Source organism: Phaenicophaeus curvirostris, chromosome 1 (assembly GCF_032191515.1).
Source record: "Phaenicophaeus curvirostris isolate KB17595 chromosome 1, BPBGC_Pcur_1.0, whole genome shotgun sequence".
NCBI lineage: Eukaryota > Metazoa > Chordata > Aves > Cuculiformes > Cuculidae > Phaenicophaeus > Phaenicophaeus curvirostris.
Window position 1 is genome coordinate 202,194,104 of NC_091392.1, and position 25,662 is coordinate 202,219,765.

General features: G+C 43.4%; 1 protein-coding gene across 1 annotated transcript; it reads right to left on the reverse strand.

Moving 5' to 3' along the window:
• Positions 1-425: 425 nt before the first annotated feature.
• Positions 426-24,807, reverse strand: MPHOSPH8 (M-phase phosphoprotein 8). Its single transcript, XM_069883493.1, has 14 exons — positions 24,549-24,807; positions 20,021-20,176; positions 18,284-19,132; positions 14,185-14,281; positions 12,849-13,052; positions 12,240-12,365; positions 12,065-12,153; positions 10,769-10,909; positions 9,902-9,988; positions 8,402-8,556; positions 4,618-4,772; positions 2,457-2,584; positions 1,633-1,716; positions 426-718 (listed from the first exon to the last, which is right to left on the reverse strand). The coding sequence occupies exons 1-14, from the start codon at positions 24,771-24,773 to the stop codon at positions 677-679; spliced, it is 2,538 nt and encodes an 845-aa protein (XP_069739594.1). The 5' UTR covers positions 24,774-24,807; the 3' UTR covers positions 426-676.
• Between the last annotated feature and the right edge of the window lie 855 nt (positions 24,808-25,662).

Genomic DNA, 25,662 nt, shown 5'->3' on the forward strand with positions numbered 1-25,662 from the left:
CTTGACTGGGAATTTTGTGGAACTATCAAAACAAAAGCAGTTTTAAAACACCGACCGAACCGTGAATTTGCCTGGGGGCCTCCATCCCACCCCGATGTTTCGTTCACACCTCCAGCCCTAACTGTGTTCAAGGGGAATAATCTCCAAGCGTAAGTGCTTTCTCCTCAGGAGACAACAGCAGGAACACAGCCCCAGCAATTCCAAGTTAAATCCAATGCAGTGACTTCAAAGTGTAATTTCTGCCCACGGCTCCAAGAGTGACAGTTCCGTGTTTTACATAGAAACATTAGAGGAAGTAGAAAATTTTAGTTTACAAATGGAAAAGATCTATCAAAAAGACATTTCGTGTATTACCTTAAATAGTTCTTATATGCACCGTTCCACATTGTGGAAAAGCCGAGATACGCAATCTGGACTCCATGAGCTAAAGAAAACCAGAATTGTGTGTATTGGCACAAATACTTACATCTACAGCTGTACAAAGTAAAAAAAAAAAACAGGCCGCCCTGCCTCCAGGGCAGCACATCAACCGCTCTCCAGCGCACGTTCCTATGGGGCTGCCAGCGAGGGACAGCCAGGTGGCAACTCAGGCTAAAAGTTCCAAACTGCTCTGTCAGTCTCTAAAGAATCGGAAGTTTATCCAAAAAAGCGTCAGTCCGCTCAGAACGCTGTGAGGTCACTGCAGCTGCACTCGGTAGGCGCCGATCAGCAGCTTCACCTGCAAAATCAAATGAAGGTTTCATGTATAAAGACCGTTCACACGTAACTCCTGCGTCAAACACCTTCTAACAAGAAAAGCAAGAGAAAAAGCAAGTGATTGCTAGTGACTAGGAAAGAGCTTACAAGCTGTATTTAGCAAAATCAGTTACAGCAGCCCTGGTGGAATGTGAAGGGCTTGAAAAAGGGCTCAAGCAGAACACACTGCATGCGGTGGTGGTTATACAGGTCCAAACCACACACACACTTGTGCTTCTATTTGAAAACCTGTTCAGTTTTTTCCCTTTAAAAAAAATAAACCACACAAAAAAAACCCCAAACCACAAAAAAATCCCATAATAAAACACATAAGTATACAAGTTTTAAATCTATAAAGATATAAAAAATGGACTAGCGCATCTTCCAAGGATAAAACAAAGCTACCAGAACAGGCTCTGTTGCTCATTTTGCAACATGAAATGCAACTACTGCCCAAGCCCCCTGGAAAGCCCCACAGAGACTATGTAAAAGCAGCCTGTGTATCCCACTAAATGCTTCCAGCTTCTCCTAACCACACAAGCAGAAATATTTGTGTGCAAAGAACAACACTGGCACTCCCTGTACCTGTTTGTTATTAAATTCATAACACGGATGGGGAAAACATTTAGTTGTAATACCCCTTTATCCTGGTGCGTGAATTATTCTGACTGCAGCAGAAACCAATTTAATTGCAACAGAATCAACACCCTTGGCAGTGTCCCCAAGCTCGCTCTGGCAAAGTCACAGGATGGAAATGGAATCGATGGGAACTTGGATGCGGAGACAGTGGGAAGTCCTTATTTTTGCATTCACAACCAAGCAGTAGGAAGCATCCAGAGCAGGAAAGAGTTATTGTATGAAGTAACATACACAGGTAATTCTGAGAGCATTTTGTACCTTGGCAGCAGGAGCTTCTGCCAACCGTATAAAAAGCTTGTTAAGGCCTGCAGTAGGGCTGAAGGAATAAATAAAGTGACTATCCTAAAAAGAAAAAGAAAATGGACAAAGTTAATGGCGGATACGGCAGGAAGCACTAAGCGAGCAGACTAGCAGAACACAATATTTTAACTCTGTACTTTGGGAAAGGCAGTTGGGTGCACTGGAAGGAACCTTAGGTGCAACCAGAGAACAAGAGGACTTGAAAAAGTGTGCACAGTGACACGTGTAATAGATGCAAAAAAAAATATCAACAAATAGAAATTAATCTTTAGAAAGATGAGGTCAGTTATTAAAACAAAGTAGCTGTATTTAAGAACTTACTTGCATCAAAAATTTGAGAGGCTGGGTGAATTTGTGAAGTGAAACAGCTATAAAATCAGAATTCTCACCCCCTTGTTCAAACCCTCAATTCTCAAGTCAGAGCCACCCGAAGGGTTGTGGTTGGAAGGGACCTTTGGAGGTCATTTGGTCCAACCAGGCACCACCGGGTTCTCCAGCAAGGCCACCTACAAGCAGGTTGTCAAGCTCTACGTCCCTGCCTTTTAAAGCACACGCTTCTATGGAGTCCAGCATACACCGGGGTTGTAGATCCCACCACATACAAAGAAGAATTAAGTTTTCATTCAAAAGAAAAACCAAGAAACCCAAACTTCCCTATTATGCTTAAAAAAGCTTCATCATGCTATTCAAAATGCAAATTAAAGCACTAGGATTTCCCACGCTGCTCCAGAAAGACTTTACAAAGCCGTTTTACGCTCAAGCAGTTATAGCAAAAGATTTACCAAAAATACAGGGAGCTGGAATTTGTCATTTAAAACGACAGCTTGTACGCTGCATGGTCCGCAGAGCCGAGCAACGACGTCTTTACCAAAGAAATTTGCATGGAAAACAAAGAGAAGAATTCCGGATCCTGAAAGGGAAGGCAATTCGGTCAAATTAATTTGAAATGAGATCTATTATTTAGAACAACTGCGTGCACTGAGCTTTTGAAGACAGTCAGGTACGAATACTTGCACAGACATGTTATTTGGTATAAATTAAACCCCAAAAAATGGATGAAAGCAACATCCCATCTCCCAAGCCCGTGGATCCCAGCACAGAACACAGCTGGACAGGTCACAGTTGAGTCTTTTGGCAGCAGAAATTAAAGCAAACCGGATATGACAATCCTCAGTAGGGTTCATGCCTGTGGTTTTAGGTTTACCGAAAGAGTCAGGGAATTTAACACTGTTTTGGTTTTCTGTTGTCTCTGTAGGAACAACTGAGCCCAGTAAATTCTAGATTTTTATGCACTGCACTGAAATTCCATAAGCAACCATCTTCAATACCCACAAATGCATCATTTTAACACAAACTTATGTGCAGTTTAATTCTGTGAACAATACCTATAATCAAGAACTGGAAGACTTGCATCACAATTCCTAACAACCAGAAAACAGGGCAGACGCGGTTCGCCTCACCTTTCAGTGTGAGGTTAAGCAGTATTGCAGTCACATCCATTCACTATTTCAAAAAAAACCAGTACCTGTAGCTATTTCCCTGCCATAACTCTAAAGGCGAATAAAACGACTCAGTCAAGCCAAGTATAAAATCACTTGGTTGGAAAAGACCTTTGAGCTCACTGACCATACCAGTCCACTACTAAACCACATCCTTGAACACCTCATCTACCCATCTGTTAGGTACCTCCAGGGATGGGGACTCAACCACCACCGTGGGCAGCCTCTGCCAGTGCCTGAGATCCCTTCCAGTGAAGAGATGTTTCCTGATGTCCAATCTGACCCTCCCCTCGCTTAACTCAAGGCCATTCCCTCTCGTCCTGCCACTTGGGAGAAGAGACCAACACCCAACTCACTACAACGTCCTCTCAGGGAGTTGTAGAGGGTGATAAGGCATCAGCCATTCGTGTCTGAATCCCTGGACAAATGAAGAAATGTTCCCATTTACCTTGGGAATCTGATTCCCAGCTTTTTCAAGACTTCCATGGGAAAACAGAGCTGTCCAATGCTGGCTTCTTTTTTTATAGTATTTCTAGGCTGTATTTGTATCACGCAAGCACTGTGGCTGCTCTCCAGGACTGCAGTGTGTCAGGCACTGCCTACAGAACAAGATGATCCACTATGACGTCTTCTAAGCCTGCTCTTAGATTAAGGGTTTTTTTTAAATTATTAATACTAAAGATAACCACCCCTTTCCTGTAATGCCTGTCTCTCAGCTAAGGTAACCCTTGCAAAGTAAGGGAATCCATGAAAGGAAAAAAGAAACTGGGCATGCGGCAACAAGCTCTTAAAAAGATACACACAAACGCCACCCACAGCACATCAAAACATCACGGCTCTCCCTGTACTCAGAGCATCCTTAATGTAATGCAGGGCAGCATATGACTGAGAGCAGCCCCGCGGAGAAGGGTGCTCATCGATGAGAAGCTCGACATGAGCCAGCAAGGTGTCCAGAGGAGGCCACAAAGATGATCAGAGGGCTGTGAGGACAGGCTGAGAGAGTTGGGGTTGTTCAGCCTGGAGGAAAGAAGGCTCTGGAGGCACCATACAGTGACCTTCCAGTACCTGAAAGGGGCTACAAGAAAGCTCGGTAGGGAACTTTTACAAGTGCATGGAGTGGTAGGATGAGGGAGAATGGCTTTAGATTGGGAGGAGGAAGATTTAGATTAGACATTAGGAAGAAATTCTTCACACTGAGGGTGGTGAGGCACTGGCACAGGTTGCCCAGGGAAGCTGTGGCTGCTCCATCCTGGAGGTGTTCAAGGCCAGGTTGGATGGGACCTTGAGCAGCCTGGGCTGGTGGGAGGTGTCCCTGCCCATGGCAGGGGGGTTGGAACTGGATGATCTTTAAGGTCCCTTCCAACCCAAACCATTCTGTGATCCCATTTTATTTTTCCCCAAAACCAAACGAAACCACCAACCACCACAGGAACAACACCCCTACCTTCTGGCACATTTTGTGGGGCTTTATAGTTAAAATCCAAAGAGAAGTCGGGTCCTTCGCAGAGACGATGACAAGCAATTGGAAAGACGGGCTCCAGCAAAGCAAGACGAGCTTCAAAATAATCCCTGATAGTATCTTCTGCTACTCTCGTGAGCCTGAAAGACCAAACCAGTGAGGTCTGTAGTTCATAGAAGTAAAATTACTTTACCAGACAGACTTAATGACAGCTAATGCAAAAAACGATTCCAGACTACCACTGCGGATTCAAACTTCTCAGGAATGAATGTCTTCATCACCATTTATGCACAGATGAGCCCCACGCCCCAGTACTTGATTAATAAAATATTTTATCAGTGAGCTGTTTGTGAAAGTCACCTATTGGTTCCACAAAAAATAAAATGCTGAGACAAACACACTGCAGCAGATTTAAAAAAGAAATCCTATTTGACACACATTTTGAAGGCTTTTTATATAGAATGATGTCCCTAAAACATTAGTACATACACAGCAGGTAAAGAGAAATAGACGCCACCTTCCCAGTGTAGCTGATTTATCAACCTAACTGGAAGAACAATGTAGAAATAAGGAAGACACTGCATAATTTTACTGGCACTGCTATTGGAAAAGGGCAGTTCCCAACTAAAAAAAAAAAAAAGCAGTGAAGAAGTGGCACCACTACCATTAAACAGCCAAACTGGGGCTTTTGCTTTGGGTTTTTTGGGGGTTAAGGAGGAATAATTTAAACAAGTGGTCCAGCCTGCAAGAAGAGGGATCACATTCACAACAATCCCGTGCAGCGCTACGGGCCTGGGGAGGAGAGGCTGGAGAGCTGCCAGGGGAAGGACCTGGCGGTGTGGCTGACAGCCGGCCGAACGCCAGCCAGCAGCGGCCCAGGTAGCCAAGGCGGCCAACGGCATCCTGGCTCGTTTCAGAAATGGTGTGGCCAGCAGGAGGAGGGAAGTGATCGGCCTCCTGTACTCAGGGCTGGTGAGGCCTCACTTCAAATCCTGTGCTCAGTTTTGGGCCCTGCACTACAAGAAGGACACGGAGGTGCTGGTGCACATCCAGAGAAGAGCAGTGAAGGTGGTGAAGGGTTTAGAGTTTAGAGCAGAAGTGTTATGAGGAGCAGCTGAGGGAGCTGGGGTTGTTTAGCCTGGAGAAAAGGAGGCTGAGGGGAGACCTTATCACTGTCTACAATTTCCTGAAAGGAGGTTGTAGTGAGGTTGGCGCTGGTCTCTTCTCCCTGATAGTGAGTGACAGGACAAGGAGAAATGGCCTCAAGACACACCAAGGGAAATTCGGGTCAGATATTAGGAGGAATTTCTTTACTGAAAGAGTTCTCAAGCACTGGCAGAAGCTGCCCATGGAGTCACCATCCCTGGAAGCATTTAAAATATGAGTACATGTTATACATGAGGACATGGTCTATTGGTAGACTTAGCAGGGCTGGATCGATGGTTGGACTCAATCTTAAAGGTCTTTTCCAACAGAAAACATTCTGTGATTTTGTAACCAACAGCATTTGGCACACTTACAAGCACATTACTAAGTAATCCCCTTCAGAAAGCTGTTTTGATACAAACAGCTTTTAAACCCCTTTGCCAGGCAAAGGTCCCAACTCCCTTCAGGGCTTTTGTGCCACTATTCAGAGCCTGGTTCCCCTCCATCCCAGACGAGATTATCACCTGCAGAATCAAGACCTGAAGCGTGTTTGATTGGAAAGAAGCCAGTATCGCTGTCCCAAAGGCAGCCCAGGAGCCCATCTGGCTGAGTTTCCAGATGCTGACAAATCCGTATTAACTATGGGATACTAAACCATTTTTTTTTTGGTACAATGTCCCAGTTTCCAGCAATCGGATTTAGAGGCATCCCAAACTAGAGACTGCAACCAGACTGCACCTCTCCTTAGAGCTACTTAATCCCTTCTAAAATCCCAGGCATTTGTGACCACAGCATTCAGCAACAAGGAGATTCGTAATTCTGCGGGGGGTTTGTGCAAAAATATTCCCCCGTTTCAAACTACCACTAAATCATTTACCAGGAGGGTGTGCGGAAACGGCCTCATGGCTTTGAGTTATTTTTTGTTGTTGTTTTCTGATTTTATTTTAAATGTGGACCTTCTAATCTGCCCCAAGGTGACAGGCATCACTACCCTTGCTCTATCCTCACAGAAGCTTCTCTGCATCTCCAATCACCCATAGTTTTAATTTTTGCTTCATCTGGTTTTGAAACACCAGAACTGGAACAGCAGGTGCCATTTCAGGCATTCGGACACCATGGATTTACATTTTAATTTCAACTCCACTACTCCTTTGCCTTTTCGTTAACTGTAAGTATTATAGAATCACAGAACGGTTTGGGTTAGAAGGGACCTTAAAGCCCATCCAGTTCCAACCTGCCTGCCATGGGCAGGGACACCTCCCACCAGCCCAGGCTGCTCAAGGCCCCATCCAACCTGGCCTTGAACACCTCCAGGGATGGGGCAGCCACAGCTTCCCTGGGCAACCTCTGCCAGTGCCTCACTACCCTCAACGTGAAGAATTTCTTCCTGATGTCTAATATAAATCTTTCCCCCTCCAATTTAAAGCCATTCCCTCCTGTCCTATCAACTCCATGCCCTTGTAAATGGTCCCTCACCAGCTTTCCCGTAGGCCCTTCAAGAAGCTGCCCTAAGGTACGCCCAAAGCCTTCTCTTTTCCAGGCCGAACAACCCCAACTCTCTCAGCCTGTCCTCATAGCAGAGGTGCTCCAGCATTCGATCATCTTTGTGGCCTCCTCTGGAGCTGTTCTAACAGTTCCATATCCTTCTTATGTTGAGGATTCCAGAACTGGACACGGTACTCAAGGTGGGGGCTCATGACAGAGAAGTCGAGGAGGAGAAGTGTTTCCCTCGCCCTGCTGGCCAAGCTTCTTTTGATGCAGCCCAGGATAGCGTTGGCCTTCTGGGCTGCGAGCACACATTGCTGGCTCATGTCAAGCTTCTCATCAACCAGCACCCCCACGTCCTTCTCTGCAGGCTGCTCTCAATCACATTGATTGATTGCCCCGACCCAGGTGTAGGACCTTGCACTTGGCCTTGTTGATCCTCATAAGGTTCTCACAGCCCCACTTCTCCAGCCTGTCCAGGTCCCTCTGGATGACATCCCGTCCTTCTGCTGTGGCAGCTACACCACTCAGCTTGGTGTCATCTGCAAACTCGCTGAAGGTGCACTTGGTCTCACTGTCAGTATCACTGATGAAGATATTAAACAGCACTGGTCCTGGTATGGATCCCTGAGGGCCACCACTTGGCACACATTTCCATCTAGACTTTGAGCCACTGACACTACTCTGAATACGACCATCCAACCAGTTTCTTATCCACCAAACAGTCCACCCATCAAATCCATATCTCTCCAATTTAGAGAGTTTGTTTACTAATTTGTTTGTTTCCAATTTTTTTAATGCTTTTCAGCAAGGTATTTTATTTGGCACACCCCAGCAACAGTTCACATTCAACTGTCCAGTGCTTTTACACTTTTTAATCTTCCTTATTGTTGTATTTCTAGTTTAAGAAATCTTTCTCCTCTAGTAATTCCTTTTTCCTCCTTTCCATCTTTTTAATGAATGTTTAAGCAAGGGTCTCATAATTCTGGTAGCTCACGTAATTTACATTTCACATGATTTATTAGTTAGCTTTCTACCCAAATCAGACATTTTCTTACCCAAAATCTCCCTCTCATCCCCTTGCATGCCTTGTACTATAAACTTCACCAGAACAAACTTCGAAGTACAGTTTACTCACGTTTCCAAATGATTCTTGAGCTGCTCGAACACCAGTATGTTATTACACTGTTTAGCAAAATGCAGCGCGCTGTTCTGATGCTTTGACAGAATGTTACAGTCTGCTCCGCTTTCAATCATAAGCCGCACTATATCAGAATTCCCTCTTTTACAGGCCTGTGTAGGAAACATGAAGATGGAAGGACTATCAATAACAAAGCCACTGTAAGAACAGAGCTTAACACTGGAGGAAGCAGAAGTGCAGAAACTAATTCAAATCTAAAATTAGTTACAATGCAGACAAGTTTAGGCTTTTGCTCTGCAAATGCTAACGCAACTCAAAACTCTGATCATACTCCATAAACATTTTATCTTTACCCAGGCAACACCGCATGTCCGATTCCACAGAAGCGGCAACAGTCAGGATTACCAAGTGGATTTAATTAGGAGGGAAAACGAAATATATATAAAACAAACCCCAAAAGTTCTGTTAAACCACCTGATCTGCTGGAGTTCGGCAACTGGAAACTTTCTTGCAACTGTTCACCTGAAAAAGTGGGTTTCCGCAGAACTATTCAGAATGACCAAAGTAGCACTTCCGAGTGTTTGTTTCTAGGAATCTCAGTTCAGCTTGTACTTGAGGTGGGCAGTTAATTAACAGAAGGTGCCCCAAATTGCTACTGACCTATATTTGACAGCCACCATTTCCAACTGTCTGTGTGTGCTGTTCACGGTTAGTTACAGCAAGGATTTTGGAAAAGAAAACCCTGTTCTTTATATCTACATCACAAAACACACATTCAGAATAAGTCACCGCGGATGGCCAGTGAGAAAGGATGTACAGCTCTGCACCAAATCCTAATGAAACCTTCAAAACCAGTGAAGGTCAAAACTGAGGTTTGGGGATGCAGCCAAATCATGAATAGATTTTGGCCTGAAGCGGCTGTGGAAACCACAAGCGTGTTATCCCTTCCTTACAGAAAAGGTGAATACCCCATGCTTGTTAAGCCTTGCAGAGGACAGAAGAGAAACAATACCACGTTGTCTTGGACAGAAAAGCTTTTGTAACCTCTTCTGCACACAAACCTGCCCTAAACAGTGTAAGTACAGCAAGTTTATCAGGAAGGGAAACTTCGCTGAAACCTCGTATCTGGCCTGCAATGAATGCACAAAAGTCAGTCAGTGACACCCAACTGAAAGTTTCTCCTTTCTGGAATTTTTCTCTCCCTGCTGACAATCGGATTCTCTGAGTTTTAAGACCACATGCATATTTCTTTGGGTCAAACAATGGAAAAGGATAATGGGCCATATTTAGTGCTGTATGCTGATGGCATCTGAATTTACTGTTTAGATATAACAGTACATTTAGGAAAAGTATTAAAACACTGCCTGGAATAACAGCATTTTTATTTCAGATACAATACATGCTCCCTAAACCAACTTGACAAATACGCTTTCATGTTTTATTAGTTTGCCAGAAGTATTTACAATGAAACCGTGTCAGAACAAACACTGGATTTACCTTCATTAGAGCAGTTTCACCATTGCTCTGCTGCATGTTCACATACGCCCCAGCTTCCAGAAGGATAGCCACTGTTGTTAGAAAATTCTGAAAAAGGCCATGAAACCACAAGACAAGCGAGTAGAAAATATTCTGGTTTTGTTTCAGAACACAAAGTGATTTAAAATCCATCAGTAAAATCGAAAGCACAAGGCATGACGCAATTAATATTGTTCTCTCCCTTGGCTAGTAAAGATCACCCTGACTCAGGCCAAGTAGAGAGCCATCAGCATTTACAATTCCTTACGTTTTTCCACATCTCGCAATAGTGAACGCCACAGGAAGAACACAGTTTTCATTAATTATCAAACTGGAATCAAGCTGCCTTTTGGCCTTGTATCTACTGTACGTGTATCTATACATGAACCAACCTGAACAGAAGAGAACACCCATGAACTATCCTCTAACTTACCAGTCTAGTCTGTTTGAGAAGACTTTGCCATGTCTCCATCTCCCAAGTCTCAAATGCTAAACATCGCTTAATCAGAGATTTGCTCTCAAAGTCTTCCATATTTGCACCCTGGGTAGCCAGAGAGCATAACGAGCAATTCTAACACAAGAACTTCAGCTCCCATGACAAATTGAGAGATATCCTTTGTGTCTCCTTTCCCTCTAGGTAGTCCTGTGACATTCTCTCAGGGTAGGGTTTGTGATAAGAGCTGATTCATGCTACAATAACCACAGCTGCTGAAATTATACAGTTACAGCCACCCTGCTATACCCTGCTAACTACTTCTTAGGCATCATCTAAGGGAAAATAATTGCATACCACTTTTAAACAGAAGTAAAAGAGCCAAGAATCACAAATACAACAACAACCAAGCCAACCTTTTCAGCTGCGTGTATCAATGCAGTTGTTCCATTTTTCTGTCTACCATTAACTTTAGCTCCTTTCCTGATCAGTACCCGGAGAAGGTCATCATGCCCACCAGCAGCAGCAAGCATCACCAGCGTCATTCCGCTTGAGTCCTGTAACAAGAATAACCGCTATTAAAAACAAACAAACAAAAATACCCCGGCAATGCTTTAAGATAAATCCAATCTGCAAGACAAGAACTGCAAGCGCGTCAACAGATTTCACAAAGATTCCCCTCCCTGGCAGAAGAATTCACACATACACGGCTGCCAGATACCAACAAACTACCACCTCCCACTTCTCCCATCCACAGGCCTCACACTGAACTTGAGGATCTGCAAAACGTGTAACATTCCAGGGATCAGAAGAAGAAGGAAAACCAGAATGAGCCAGGAAGAAAGGCAGTAAGGTATCCAAGGGTGGCAAGACAGTGGAAAAGGAAGTCAGCAGCCACTGGAAAAAAAACCCTACGATGGTTCAAGTCAGCTGCTACCACAGTGCTGCTTTTGGATTTTATGAAGATACGCATGAAAAGCCTTCTGTGAGAGGCCAGACTCCTCATTCATTCTTGCATTTGCCACCACAGTTGAACTACAGTTCGAAGAACACACGCTTGCCTCAGTAGTTAATCTGGCATTTTTCTACTACACAACAGAAGTTGTAACCCATGCTTAGTTCTCAAAATGATACATAATACAACTACACAAGATCATCAGAGAAAATACTGGTAGCAGAGATTTTATTCCTCAAAAATGGAATGGTAGTACTATTTAAGAGGAAAACAGAACCTTGAAAGAAAATATAGAAATATCACAGCTCGTAAAGAACTGGCAGAAAATTAACTAGTCATGGATTGAAGTGGTCCCAAGTCTGTCAAATGGAGCAGTCAATATTTTGCTTTAACATGTATAGATGTTTTATAATTTAGCCACTTGACCTGGTGGGTATCATTGTTCCCTACACCATGTAAAGTTCTAAATTTAATATTCAGTTAAACCCAGTAGGCAATCCAGCTGCAAATCCAGCTACTGGGATGTTTCTCTCAAATTTCATGTCTAGCAAACTTAATTTTTATTTTGGAAGAAATGGAGAACAAATATTGAAGTCTCAAATTCTATACTTACTTTTCCCAAGTCATGCTTTTTTTTTTCTCTCCCCCAGAGAGACACAAATCTGCTACCAGCACGTACAGAAAACTTCTAAACAATCCAAACTTGTACTCTTCCCTCCTGCCCTACCCCCTAGTACTGCTACTGCAGAAGAATTACCTCTTCGTCCAGATTATATTCCTCGTTTGAAGAAAGTGCCATCTTTACTGTCATATAATCTCCACTTTTAACAGCATCCCTCAGAAGAGCTAGAAAATAAATCCAATGCAGTTATAGGATATCTTATTTTGAAACACCAGCTAGGAAATGTCCCTTCCTCCCAGCAAATACTCACAGCTTGATATTGGTTCTGTTGACGCATGATTCTCATCTTCTCCATCAAGATGCTTCTGAAACTCTTCTAGCGTCAGCCATTCTAACTGCATGTCCATACCCAAACTCAAAACTTGCTGCTTTCCATCTATCATGTATTTTATTTGATAGAAGAAAAAAACCAAAGTAATAAATAACTTACAAGTCTTCAAATCATTCTTTGCTGGCCATTATTTCAATGATCAGCAGCTTAACATACTTGCTTTTCATTCAAATAGACTCTGGAGGTCATTGTGGAATGGTTCCAAACAACAAAGGCTACATTACAAATGGACATAAAATGCTTTTACTTTAAATAAACTGGTTATTTGTCATAATAAATGAGGCTGAAGCGATAAGAGATGGTGAACGCTCCATCACTGTAATAGCAGAAACACACTGAAAAGTTATCAGTGGGTTTCAAAAGAAAACATTATGTCAGCCTCCTGGGGAGACAAGAACGTGAGCACTATAAGATGCAAGTAGGAACAGGGAAAACATTAACTGCCAGTGCTCAATGTTCCCCTGCATTTGTTTATACAGTTCACCAGAGCTCTTCATTTGACACACACATCCACTACTTTCCAGTCACCTTCTGCAGTAATGCATGTCCACATCTCTCTTTCATCTCTTGTGTTCCTTCTTTCCTTGTACACCTTGCTGTCCTTTGATTTTACATCTTCTATGAATTTATATTCTAGTGAAGAATCTTCTCTTTTGTAGTTATTCTCAGAATCACTTTTTTCTTCTGAAGATACATTAAACAAGTCAAACGTGCTTTTGACATCCTTAGAGCCTAGAATATTAAGACAGTTACCAAGTGACTACTTGAGTAATGAAAGACCACCACACGTAACAAAGTTTAAGTGAGTGACCAGAGTCCATTCACGGAAAGAGAACAGACCTTCTCTGAGTTAATCATTGCTGAAACAAGCTTAACACCACAAGCCAAAAATTGGGGAGAGCTTGTTCACCCCCAGCTACCCTGGCAAGTCTGAATTCTGACTGCTTTCAACACAGGATCAGCATCTTTAAGACACGTTGTTTAGAATTATGCATAAATTACTACTTTGAAAATACGGTTCAGTATCTGTGATGAACAGACAAAGCACACATGCTGTATAAGGAACAATAATCCTGTTCAATACAACTTTTCTTAAGCATTGCAGGCAGCTATGCTACTTCCAATGAAAGAGGTTTCTTGAGCAACAGCTAGTTGAAGCATCTTAGCTCCCCCTATATCCATCCATGATTATCGAAGTTGCAGTTACCTAGTTTTAATGAGTTCACCCTCAACAGATTAGTGAGGGAATTTATCCTGAATAAAATAATCCAGAATTTTACTAAGATGAAGAGCGGTAACATTAATACTCCACCACACTACTAAGAATAGAAATACAATCTAGGTATTTGCCTTAATGTATAAAATATCACCAGAACTGGATGATTTGAAAAGCTGGATAACACCACTCATCAATGCGGCTAAAGCAAGAGGCAAGAATTTTGTCTGATGGGAACGTCTCCTGGTTTTTCTAAGCATAGAAAGTTTGGATTCATAGTGTCACAGCACACTTCTGGAAACAGTCAATAGTTGAATGAATTCCTCTAAAAAAAAAAAAAAACCCCAAAAAAAGATTACTGTGATAGAAGCACAGTTGACTATTAAATGAAAAAGGACAAAATCTTGACTTGCCTACAAAAATGTTAGAGATTTCTGTACAATTCCATGCTATGCACATGAAAGTACACACATCCTTCTCAAAAGGATATATTAACAAAGCCATAAAACAGCAGACTTTGGCTTCTTTAAATCAGAAATTCTTGGGTTTGCTATGTTACAAAACTGTATAATATCTGCTCTAGCAGAACAAAAAAGAGGAGAATGTCTGAAGGGTGTTTTCCTTCTCTATTTTAAACAGTTAACTTACTTTTTAAGCCCTTTTGTTCTTTTCTGCTCTTTTCTTCTTTTTCTGACTCTTTTTTCTGAGGCTTTTCTTTTATTTCAGTTTTCTTTACTTCTTTCTCCTGATATTGACAACAAAGATGAAATTAAAGTTGTGGAGGAAAAAAAGGAAAATAAACTTCTTTCACTCCTTCAATGACAAAATACACTTAAAATTAATAATACTGAGAAAAATGTATGCAACAGACTTGTGGACATTCCTATGACAAGGTAAGTTGGGAGTTAAATCTGTGAAGGCTTCTTCCAGAAGATATTTTATTTTGGGAGCAATATCACTTCAAATCAGATTTTTACTGCATCCTTGCCACACAAGGTGCTTTATGGCACAAGGTGCAGACAGCTCTAACCCAGCATTTTGAAGGATATTTAAAATTATGAGCTTTTAATACGTTCCAAATCTGTGCCTGAAGAAAATTTAATTATTTAAAAGTATTTAACACCTTTGTAGTATGTTATTCAAAGCAGTCATGGTAGCACTGACTTGAGCTTTAACTGATAAAATTTGACATTTGTATACCTGAAGGTTCCAAGTTTTCCAATTTACACAATCAGAAGGTTATGGCAACGGCCATTTGTGAGGAACAGACACTTGGAAAAATCCACCCAAACCCATCATATCCGCATATAAGATTGAGCTTAGCAATATCCAATATGATAGAAGAAACTGTGGTAGATCACAGAATCGTTGGAAGGGCCCTCAAAGATCACCCAGCTCCAACCCCTCTGCCATGGGCAGGGACACCTCCCACCAGCCCAGGCTGCCCAAGGTCCCATCCAGCCTGGCCTTGAACACCTCCAGGGACAGGGTAGCCACAACTTCTCCGGGCAACCTGTGCCAGTGCCTCACCAGCCTCATCATGAAGAATTTCTTCCTAATGTCTAATATAAATCTTTCCCCCTGTAATTTAAAGCCAGTCCCCGTTGTCCTACCACTCCATGCCCTTGTAAAAAATCCCTCCCCACCTTTCCTATAGGCCCCCTCAGGTACTGGAAGGCTGCTATAAGGACTCCCCAGAGCCTTCTCTTCTCCAGTCTGAACAACCCAATGCTCCCAGCTTGTCCTCATAGCAGAGGCCCTCCAGCCCTCTGATCATCTTTCTTCCTGGCCTCCTCTGGAGCCATTCCAACAGTTCCATATCCATCTTATATTGGGGATTCCCGAACAGGACACAGTGCTCCAGGTGGGGTCTCACAAGGGCAGAGTAGAGGGAGAGAATCTCCTCCCTTCACCTGCTGGCCACACTTCTTTTTACGCAGCCCAGATGTAGAAATACGAAATTTGCCAAAATAGAATACAACTAACTCCACCCAAGGTTCCTTCCTGTAATCCCCTCTCTCCATTCAGCCAGCAAATTCTGGACTGCAGAGCACAGGGGACAAGACTCCTTTTCATGGCTTTGTATCAGCCCATCACTAACCCAGTACATGGAACAGCACTGGCTTTCTGAAGATGTGCTGCAAAAGAGGTCCCCACGGACCTACCAACTGCATTTATTGTTAAATACTACTATTTCTCTGACATAATAAAAGGTCAATTAAGATAGATTAATTTGGTGTATCATAATGTGTTAGCAGAGCTAATCCTTCCCCTCACCCCCAAAACCCTCTGTTTTGATCACTGACTTGATTAAAGAGAAGCACAAACCACAGCTAATCCCACAAGATACCCAGGATTTCAGAGGACGCCTCTAACACTACAGGGATTACCAGATATTTGCCACACAGTGGGGCTGTTAAAATCAGTAATCCTGAATCCTAGTCTGGATTTCCCATACTGAGCAGATGTACAATGTACAATGCACATTTAATTTTTGGAGATAAAGCAGATGGAAAGAATGGCTTGATGTGCAAACGGACTCCAAAACTAGGATACTGTACTATAAATTGACATGAGAGTGTTCTGTAACCAGAGCTACATAAGGAAGGACAGGCAGCCAAAACATACACCATGGTTTGGCTCAAAAAAAATTATCTGTTTGGGCAATTTAGTGAAGCCAAAAAGCATCCATGACTCTCCACCAAACCCACAAACACAGCAAGCCCACAGCTGCTCTGGAGAATAACTAACCAGTTACAGAAAACATTGTTTAAGCCTTCTAGGCTTAAAAAATCAAAAAGCAGAATGCTTGTCTTGCTTCCTTGGTACCTTGGAGCATGACCTTCATGGAACACAACCGTGAGAAAGGCAAACAGACAAGTTACTGAGAGAGCCGGCTGAAGTTCCTTAAAGCAAATCAACTTTCATCTGCTGTTGATTTCTTCATGCCCGGGGTGACAAGATTTTTATATTGCTGGTAAATAAAACAGAATTCTAAAGATTTTGTTTCTTATCATAGAATGGTTTGGGTTGGAAGGAACCTTAAAGATCATCCAGTTCCAACCTCCCGGCCTGACACTTCCCCCCAGACCAGGCTGCTCAAGGCCCCATCCAACCTGGCCTTGAACACCTCCAGGGAGAAGGCAGACAAAGCTTCTCTGGGCAACCTGTGCCAGTGCCTCACCAGCCTCAGCATGAAGATTTTCTTCCTAACGTCTAAGCCAAGTCTTCCCCCTTCCAATTAAAAGCCATTCCCCCTCATACATCACTGATCTTTCTCCTGCAAATGCTATAGCCTAAAACCACAAGGAAATACTTGAGTAATAAAGGGCCATAGCATTTCAGTTATTTAATTAACTTTTTGAAGCTGGGTTATGCCACATACCAATTGCTTAACCTTGTTTACAAGAGCTTTCACCACTAAGCTCTCTACCTCAAAATCAGCTTCCTTCTGTTTAAGACGCCCTACTCCACGTAAGCTTAAGTAGAAGAACACAGCTGAACCTACAGAAGAAAATTGCCACCACAGAATCACAACCTCAGAAGAAGTCATATATAATCCAGTAAGGACCAATGTATTTTGGCTGCAATCCTGTTACAAATCCAAAACAGGTTTCTCTGAGCAGCTGAAGTTTTATGAACTGCAAACTGTCTTAGAACTGTCTGAAGCAGCTGAAAAGTTATATTCTCAAAAACATTCCAGAAATACTGGGGGCTTTTTTCCGCTAAGTTTTTCCCTTTTACCTTTGCCATCCCGCTTTTCTTAAAACACTACTGTATTAAGGAAAACTAAATATTCCAGTATTCGCTCAGCTCATTTCTTAAGAGCATGTAATTAATACGAAACCATGTGATGAAGCTAAAGGGAGGTCTACAGGAAAGCTGGGGAGGGACTTTTTAAAAAGGCATTTTGTGACAGGATACAGAGGAATGGCTTTAAATTGGAAGGAGGAAGATTTATAATAGACATTAGGAAGAAATTCTTCATGCTGAGGCTGGTGAGGCACCGGCACAGGTTGCCCAGGGAAGCTGTGGCTGCCCCATCACTGGAGGTGTTCAAGGCCAGGTTGGATGGGACCTTGAGCAGCCTGGTCTGGTGGGAGGTGTCCCTGCCCAGGGCAGGGGGGTTGGAGCTGGATGATCTTTGAGGCCCCTTCCAACCCAACCATTCTATGATTCTATGATCTATAAGCACTCCAGGAATTCTAACAAGGCAAGCCAGCTGCACAGCAAAACTGGAGATGTGAGTTTAAAAGCAATTTCAGCACTCCACTTCTCTGGGAGGTGCTAACGTGTAAGGTGGCTGGCTTTTGAGAGACAACAAGTGTGTGTTTTACCTCAGAAGCACATTTGCTTGTAAAGTGTTGGATGGATGTTACTCAAGACTGAATGTCTTACTAAACAAGCAGAAAAATGGCAAACTGAGACAAGTGTCAAAGGTGGGAACAAAGCATTCTCTCAAGGAACAGTAAATTTCATTCTACTTAAGTACACATAACAAACAGGAGAAATTCATACTTTCACATTTAAAGACGCCCCTCTCTCCTGAAGTGTTAGCTCCTTTATAGTATTCAGAATCCAGAAATCTTATACATTGTGGAGGTGGCCTTTCTTTAGCTTCACGCAGCTCGTTAAGTTTCCAATCTGCATTTTTCTTTCTGTCATCATGAACAGCAGTCTTTTGAGATACCTCAAAAACATCTGATTTGATCCCCAGCCCCCACCCCAATGCCTTAACACTGCTCACCTCCCCAGCTGAATCAGTGGATTTGCATCCTCTTTCATCAGCACTCAGTTTCAAACACTTCTGCACTGGTGATTGAGTAGGTGATACTTTCTCCAACTCTCCTGGTACCACTTTTACTTTGTCTTGACCTTTTTGCCTTTTGTGCAAGCTTTTCTTCTCTAAATAGGTATCCAGAGTTTCCACTTTTCTACTTTCCTCTTTACAATCCTCAGCTTTCTGAACTTTCTTCTTCTTTCTTTTAACATCAATATTATCATCTTCATTACTTGCTGTTCCATCAAGATGCCTGTCACCAGCAGGATCTTTTTCAGCAACTGCTTGTTCCAGTCTCTCTTCTGCACTTATTACCTTTTCCTTCTCATCTTTACTTTCAGAATTTAAGTCTGAATTTTCATTATCAGTTCCTTGAGAAAATACATCATCTGGAGCACTTGATTCTGAGTCAAACTGAACATCTCCATGTTTCTCCTTCCGTGACTTTTGGTTTTCTTTAGAATCTTCTTTAGACTTGATTTTTAATTCTTTAACTTCTCCCTTCTTTTTCTTGATTTCTTTACTATCTTCTTTCCTTTGCTTCTTTGGGTCCGTTGAATCCTCCTTGCTTTCAGAAGTCCTTTTTTTTGGTTTTGAATCTGAAACCAAAGCATCTGAGCAATTTTCACATTCTGTTCTCGGTTTTTCTTTGAGTTTTGCAGACTTCGACTTCTTCTTCTTTGGATCATCTGGACTTCTATCCCCTCCATCTTTTGACTTCCTCTTTTTCTTCTTTGGTGAAACATCATCTTTTGTTTCACTTTGCCAGTCACTGTCAGATTCTGCTTCAAATACATCATCATTTAGAGATAGTTTCTAAAAGGCAGGGAAAAAAAGATAAGATTTCTTTCCCCATTAAACCATATCATTTTGGTGTAAGCTAAACAAAAATGGTAGTAGTGCTGCTTGGGAACCATGAATGTTTTTTTAACACTGCAAACATTGTTCCTTGTTGCCAAATGGTATAATTTGTAAATATGATTTTTGCTTACTCACCTAAACTATATTACTAGCTACTTGGATGAGAATCAATATATAAACAAGTCAAGTAAACCAATCAGACACCCAACAACCAAATTCCAGGACAGGATTAAAATCTGAACTATTTTACAGCAAAAACAATTAACTTGTTATTGTAAAATTTACCTGTAGGTTTCCCAGAAGAAGGGTATCAGTTTTCAAAAAAGATTCTTACACTTGATTTCAAAGCCAACTACATAGTCAAAAAGAAAACAAAAAGCCATATGCTGCCTTCTTGCAATTATTTCTTCTGTGTTCCTATCTTACCTGATTTAATGGTTAACTTGCAAAAGTTCATCAATCTGCTACACAAAGCAGTAGTGTGAACTGAGTAGTGCCAACTTCAGCAACAAGATAATAATCATGTGAGTAGGGAAAAGGGGTTAAGTTGTCAAAACCAAACTAAAATGACAATATGTCATTTATACAGTCCCATTAAAACCTGAAATAAAGTTTAGATGGATTTAGAGTCTACAAACAAACTTGCCAATTAACAAAAAAATGCCTAACTAGATAATGTTAACAATATTCAGTTTGACCTGAAACAAAACACATTTGGATCAAAGAGATTCTTTAAGTCTTCTCAATTTCACATCCCAAATGTCTTCCCTCCCCCTCCCCCCATTAGCAGAGCCTAGATAGAGAATATGTCTTCAGTGTAAGATACCGGAAAGTGAAACACACCTGAATGTCTTTTTTAACAGGTTTAGGCTTATTGTCCACAATTTTCTTTCTGAATTCAAGCAGCACTTCTTTGCAGTCTTCCAAATGAACCTCCGGTTCCCAGGTATCATCATCAGAGGTATATCCTTTCCACCGTACTTTATAGAGAATTTTACCCTGTAAGAAAAAAGCCCAACATTTAATACAACGCAGCACAGTATTGCATCATCCACTCCATTCTTGGGGATCTCAGTGGATCTATAATGTCATGATTTAAAAAAAATTAATATAATGGGAGTTCAACCCAATGTTGACATAAGAATTCCGAGAATCATTTCTATCTCTGTGACACGCTGAACTAAGTAGGTTGTAAAATGTTTCACTAGTTGGGAATGGTTTTAACCAAAATATTTGTAATAGCCAAAATTTGTTCAGAACCACAGCTACAATGTACTAATCATAAATTCCCAGTCATTTTACCAAGACGGATGTTCTGACAGTTATGAAACTACTTTTTAAAGTTTTACTACTTCTTCTATAAGTTTCAAGTTTGAATTGCTTCTCTCTCCCTACCAAGTTTATATCAACTCTCAAGATTTTTAATGCATTAACATTAGTAAACCAACTTTATAATGGAATGTATAACTCTTGTTAGATTTGTAATCAATGCCACTTCTGAAAAACTGGAATAGAATTGTTGTTGCTAGGTTGAAAAAGACCTGTGAGATCAAGTCCGACTGTACCTAAACACTTCATCTACCAGTCTTTTAAACACTTCCAGGGATGGTGACACAATTGCCTCCCTGGGCAGCCTCTGCCAGTGCCCAAGAACCCTTTCCATGAAGAAATTTTTCCTGATGCTTAATCTGAACCTCCTCTGCCTCTCCTCCTTGAGGCCATTTCTTCTCGATCCTATTGCCTGTCACTTGGGAGAAGAGACCAGCATCCACATCATTACAATCTCCTTTACAGGAGTTGTAGATGGTGATACCAACAATCAGAAAAAAACCCAACAACCCTCAACACACCAACAAGCCTAGGCAAAAAATTAGTTTGTGCACCTCGGTGTAGTTACAGAGTCTTGGAAATACTAAATATGAGAGCGCTAGACCAATTGTTTCACCATCATAGACAGAAACTGCATCTTATATTCTCTATCTTGCTTTCTTTCCACTGGATTAGAAAATCTTTGGCCATTAAAAATAACTCTCCATGAAATTCTCTCTTGCCTTTCTCCTAAATAAAGTACTGCTAATCCTTACATTTCTCAAGATGGACTCCTTTCCTTGCTCAGAGGCAGCTCATTAGCCTGGGCTCAGCACGCTCCCAATATAGCCAGACAAGTGGCAAACTCAAGGTCTCCTGCACCAAGCTTCACTGAAAAGCTGAGATGTCCTGTGAAATCAGTATCATCACCTTTACTGATGAAACCTGCAGTCTCTTTAAACAGGTGTATGACAAAAGCTAGCACCAAACTTAAGAAAATTCATTTTCCCCATAAAAGGCTAATAATGGCTACCAAGCAAGACAGACCTGACTGAACTTATTTTTCAAATATAAAAATGTACTAATAAATGTACTAAGGAAAGCACCTTTGGAGCAGAAAAATTACAGTACTTCTTTCTTTCAGAAATAGATTGATAATACTCTATAAAGATCCCACCCTGCTAACCAAGCCTGGAGAAGGGAAGCTTCAAAAGAACTGCCATTATATCCATAAATTTGCATTTCTGCCTAAGCACCATTAACCTTCCACCAAGTGTTTATAGATGCTCTTAAACTTTAGCAATCAACTTTACACTGACATTTTGCTTTGCAGACATAAAGAAATAGTTAATATTCAGGCACGTTAGAGTAGGACATCTCTTATAATTTAGCTTAACCACACATTCTTGAACTGGGAACTAGTTTTCAAAATCTTGTTCACCTGTCTCTTCTTTCTTCTAATGGGGTTATTCACAAAACGAACAACCAGTACCTTTACTAGGGTCACAGAATAATTTAGGGCAGAAGGGATCTCCAGAACTAGCAAGTAAAATGCCCTACTCAAAGCAGGACTGACTAGATTAGGCCGCTCAGAAGTCTGCCTGGTGAAGCTGTAGCTGTTCCGATTTCCCTGCATTCCAGCTTGTGCCCACTGCTTCTCTCTTCCTTTCACTGTGCGCCTCTGAGAGGGATCCGACTCTCTACACTCTCCCATTAAGTAGATACACTACAATCACCCTCAATTTTTCTCTTCTCACAGCACAACAAACCTAGCTCTGTCAGCATTCTGTGCTCCAGCTCCCCAAACAGACTTCATAACCCTTCACTCCAACGTATGTCCGTGTCTCTTCTGTCCTGGGGAGCCCAGCATTCAGCACGATACTCCAGATGCATTTCAGAATCACCAAAAAGAGAGGAAGAAGAATCTCCTTCGATCTGCTGGCCAGCCTGTTGGATGCTGCTGGCTGCCTTTGCTGCAAGAACTGCTGACTCACGTTCAGCTTGCTTGTCTGAGGGGCCTCCCAGCTCCTTTCCCACAAATCAGCTTCCGAGCCAGCCGGCCTCTCACCTGCCTGGAGGTACATGGTTAAGTCACTTTGGTTGCAGGACCTCAGCTGCAGTTACCATTACACCCTTGTAACTCACGTACAAAATAAGTCAGAAGTTATTTTTTAATTAACTGAGAAAAGCCTAATGCAAACATAAGACTATTTGGCTGCTGAATGACTTTACACTCAGCCCACAGAGTGTTACAAAAATGCAGCTGCAGGGAAGACACAAGGGGACCAAAGATACACACGTGGCCTTATGCTCACCCATCGATGTTATTCTACAGAACTTTGTTATTTGTTTCTTCTGTGTCATTTACAAGTAACAGAAAACTTCTAAGCGTTTTTATACTGCTGTAGCTTCTACAAGAACCAGCGACAGGCTAGAAACAACTCCTAGGGTTATCACCATGTCTTCAAACGGCAGGGTTAAGGTCACCCATCTCCACTGCAGCATGTCACAATTTGCATAGGAGCCTGTTGTTTTAGATGAACTTTGGTGCAGCATGAAATGCTTTCCAGATGTATCAAAAGGAAACATATCCAAACCTTTGCTGCTTGTTCTCTTAAGTAGAACACATCAAGATGTCATTTATCACAGGTCTAACTCCCCAGCCCAACAACGTCTCTCTCATGCTACCTCTGCTATCAGCTCCTGCAACATCAGGACTGCAAATGGCAACAGCTGCTCTGAGCTGAGCTCTCTGGCTCTCCCACTTCTGTCACCGTGACACGAGAACACACAGACTGGCCTTAAATGCGCTGGACAGTGGCCGACTCGGTATGTCTGCTTGGACTTTGTATCAGACTTGGGAATCTGCAACCTGGGAACCACTAGTCTAATACAAACAACATAAAATACACTCTGCTGAACTCAACACACAGGCTTTTCCATCCGTTTTGATGAAGAAAAAAGGGATCCTCTCGTTTTCCAGCCTGACTTGCTATTTGACCAATAGGCAGAGCTATAAGCTCCTCAGCTCAATCCCATCCCAGGAGCGCTGTCTCTCTCATGCCATTTCTATCAGGTAGCACATTTTATAACCCAGTAACAGCCTCACTAAGCATACCCTGGAACCAATTCTCAATCGTATTCGCAGAATGGTTTGGATTGGAAGGGCCCTTAAATACCATGCAGTTCCAACACCCCTACAACAGGCAGGGAACGTTCAAACCCTGCCCCTTTCAGCACTCAGTTTAAAACAAGACAAAATGCTCCTGCAGTTGAGCCACAGCAGCAAAGAGCAGTTTAACAATGCAGAAAAAAAAAAAAAATCCCAAAAATCTCAGTAAAGTTGCTCTAGATTTAGCCTCTTCAGTCAAAGCTATAAGATACAAAAAAAAACTGGCTTGCAAAATCACACATAACATGTTTTAAACCACAGTTATAACGGAACCTCTGCCATGGGTGTAAAGGGATGGTGCAGAACATCCAGGTGGCCAAGGACATTCTGGCCTGTATCAGAAACAGCGTGGCCAGAGGACCAGGGAGGTGATAGTGCCCCTGCCCTCGGTGTTGGTCAGGCCGCACCTTGAATCCTGCATTCAGTTTTGGGCCCCTCAGTATGGGAAAGACATTGAGTGGCTGGAGCGAGTCCAGAGAAGGAGAATGAAGCTGCTGAAGGGGCTGGAGAACAAGGGTTATGAGGAACAGCTGAGGGAACTGGGGTTGTTTAGCCAGGAGAAAAGGAGGCTGAGGGGAGACCTTATCAATCTCTACAATTGCCTGAAAGAAACTGTAGTGAGGTGGGTGCTGGTCTCTTTTCCCAAGTGACAGGGGACGGGAGGAGAGGGAATGGCCTCACGTTGCACCAGCGGAGATTTAGGTTGGATGTGAGGAATGTCCTCACTGAAGGGGCTCTCGGGCACGGGCAGAGGCTGCCCAGGGAGGCGGCTGAGTCACCCCTCCTCGGAATGATTTTAAAAGACGGGTCGGTGAGGCGCTCGGGGACCTGGTTCAGCAGCGAACCCCCGCCGCCCCGCGGGCAGAGCCGCCGCCGCCGGGCCCCGCTCACCCCCTCGCTCTTCACGTCCAGGATCTTCTCCACCTCGAACACGTCCTCCTCGTCCTCTTCGCTCTCACCGCCCGCCGCCCTCGCCTCGCCGGCTCCGCTGCCGCCTTTCTCGCCTTTCTCTCCATCCTCCTCTCCGTCCTCCGCGGCGGCCGCCGCCTCCTCCTCTCCCTCCGCCCCCTCCCGCCTGGCCGCCGCCTCAGCGCCGCTCCCGGCCGCCGCCGCCATTTTGGGCCGAGATTCAAACGACAACGGCGCAAAAGCGGCTGCGACGCCGGGCGCGAGGGCGGCTGAGGGACGGCGCAACCAATCAGCGCGCAGCTAAAGCCCACGGGCGCGCCGCACCCGCCAATCAGCGCCCAGCCCGGCCCATCGGCGCGACTGCAGCCAATCAGCGCCCAGCCCAGCCCATTGGCGCGCCCCTAAGGCCAAGCGGCGCGACTCCTCAGCCAATCAGCGCTCAGTCTGCGGCCCCCGGTGGCCGCTCAGCCAATCAACGCGCCCCTAAGGCCAATCGGTGCTACTCCCTAGCCAATCAGCGAGCGGCTCAGCAAAGGCTCGCCTCGCCCAGCCAATCGGAGCCCTCCCAGCCAATCAGCTGAACTCGAGCCAAGGCGGCCAATAGCATCTTGGCCGGTCTCAGAAGCAGCGTGGCCAGCAGGACGAGGGAGGTGGTGGTGCCGCCCCTGTACTCAGTGATGGTGAGGCCGCACCTCGAATCCTGTGTTCAGTTCTGGGCCCCTCGCTACAAGAAGGACACTGAGGGGCTGGAGTGTGTCCAGAGAAGAGCAATGAAGCTGGTGGAGGGCGTGGAGAACAAGTGTGACCTGCAGGAACTGGGGTTGTTTAGCCTGGAGAAAAGGAGGCTGGGGGGAGGCCTTATCACTGTCTACAACTGCCTGAAAGGAGGATGTAGTGAGGGGGGTGCTTATCTCTTCTCCCAAGTGACAGGTGATAGGATGAGAGGGAATGGCCTGAAGTTACACCAGGGGAGAATCAGAATGGTTTGGGTTGGAAGGGACCTTAAAGATCATCCAGTTCCACCCCACCTGCCCTTAAGCACCTCCCACCAGACATTAGGAAAAAATTCTTCCCAGAAAGGGTCATTGGGCACTGA

Excerpts from the sequence above, each read along its gene's own strand:
- MPHOSPH8 (XM_069883493.1), bottom strand. The coding sequence starts at position 24,773 with ATGGCGGCGGCGGCCGGGAGCGGCGCTGAGGCGGCGGCCAGGCGGGAG. Across the intron at positions 9,989-10,768 it reads TGATACACGCAGCTGAAAAG|AATTTTCTAACAACAGTGGC; the intron begins GTTGGCTTGGTT and ends GGCCTTTTTCAG. Across the intron at positions 1,717-2,456 it reads TCCAGCTCCCTGTATTTTTG|GATAGTCACTTTATTTATTC; the intron begins GTAAATCTTTTG and ends TTTTCTTTTTAG.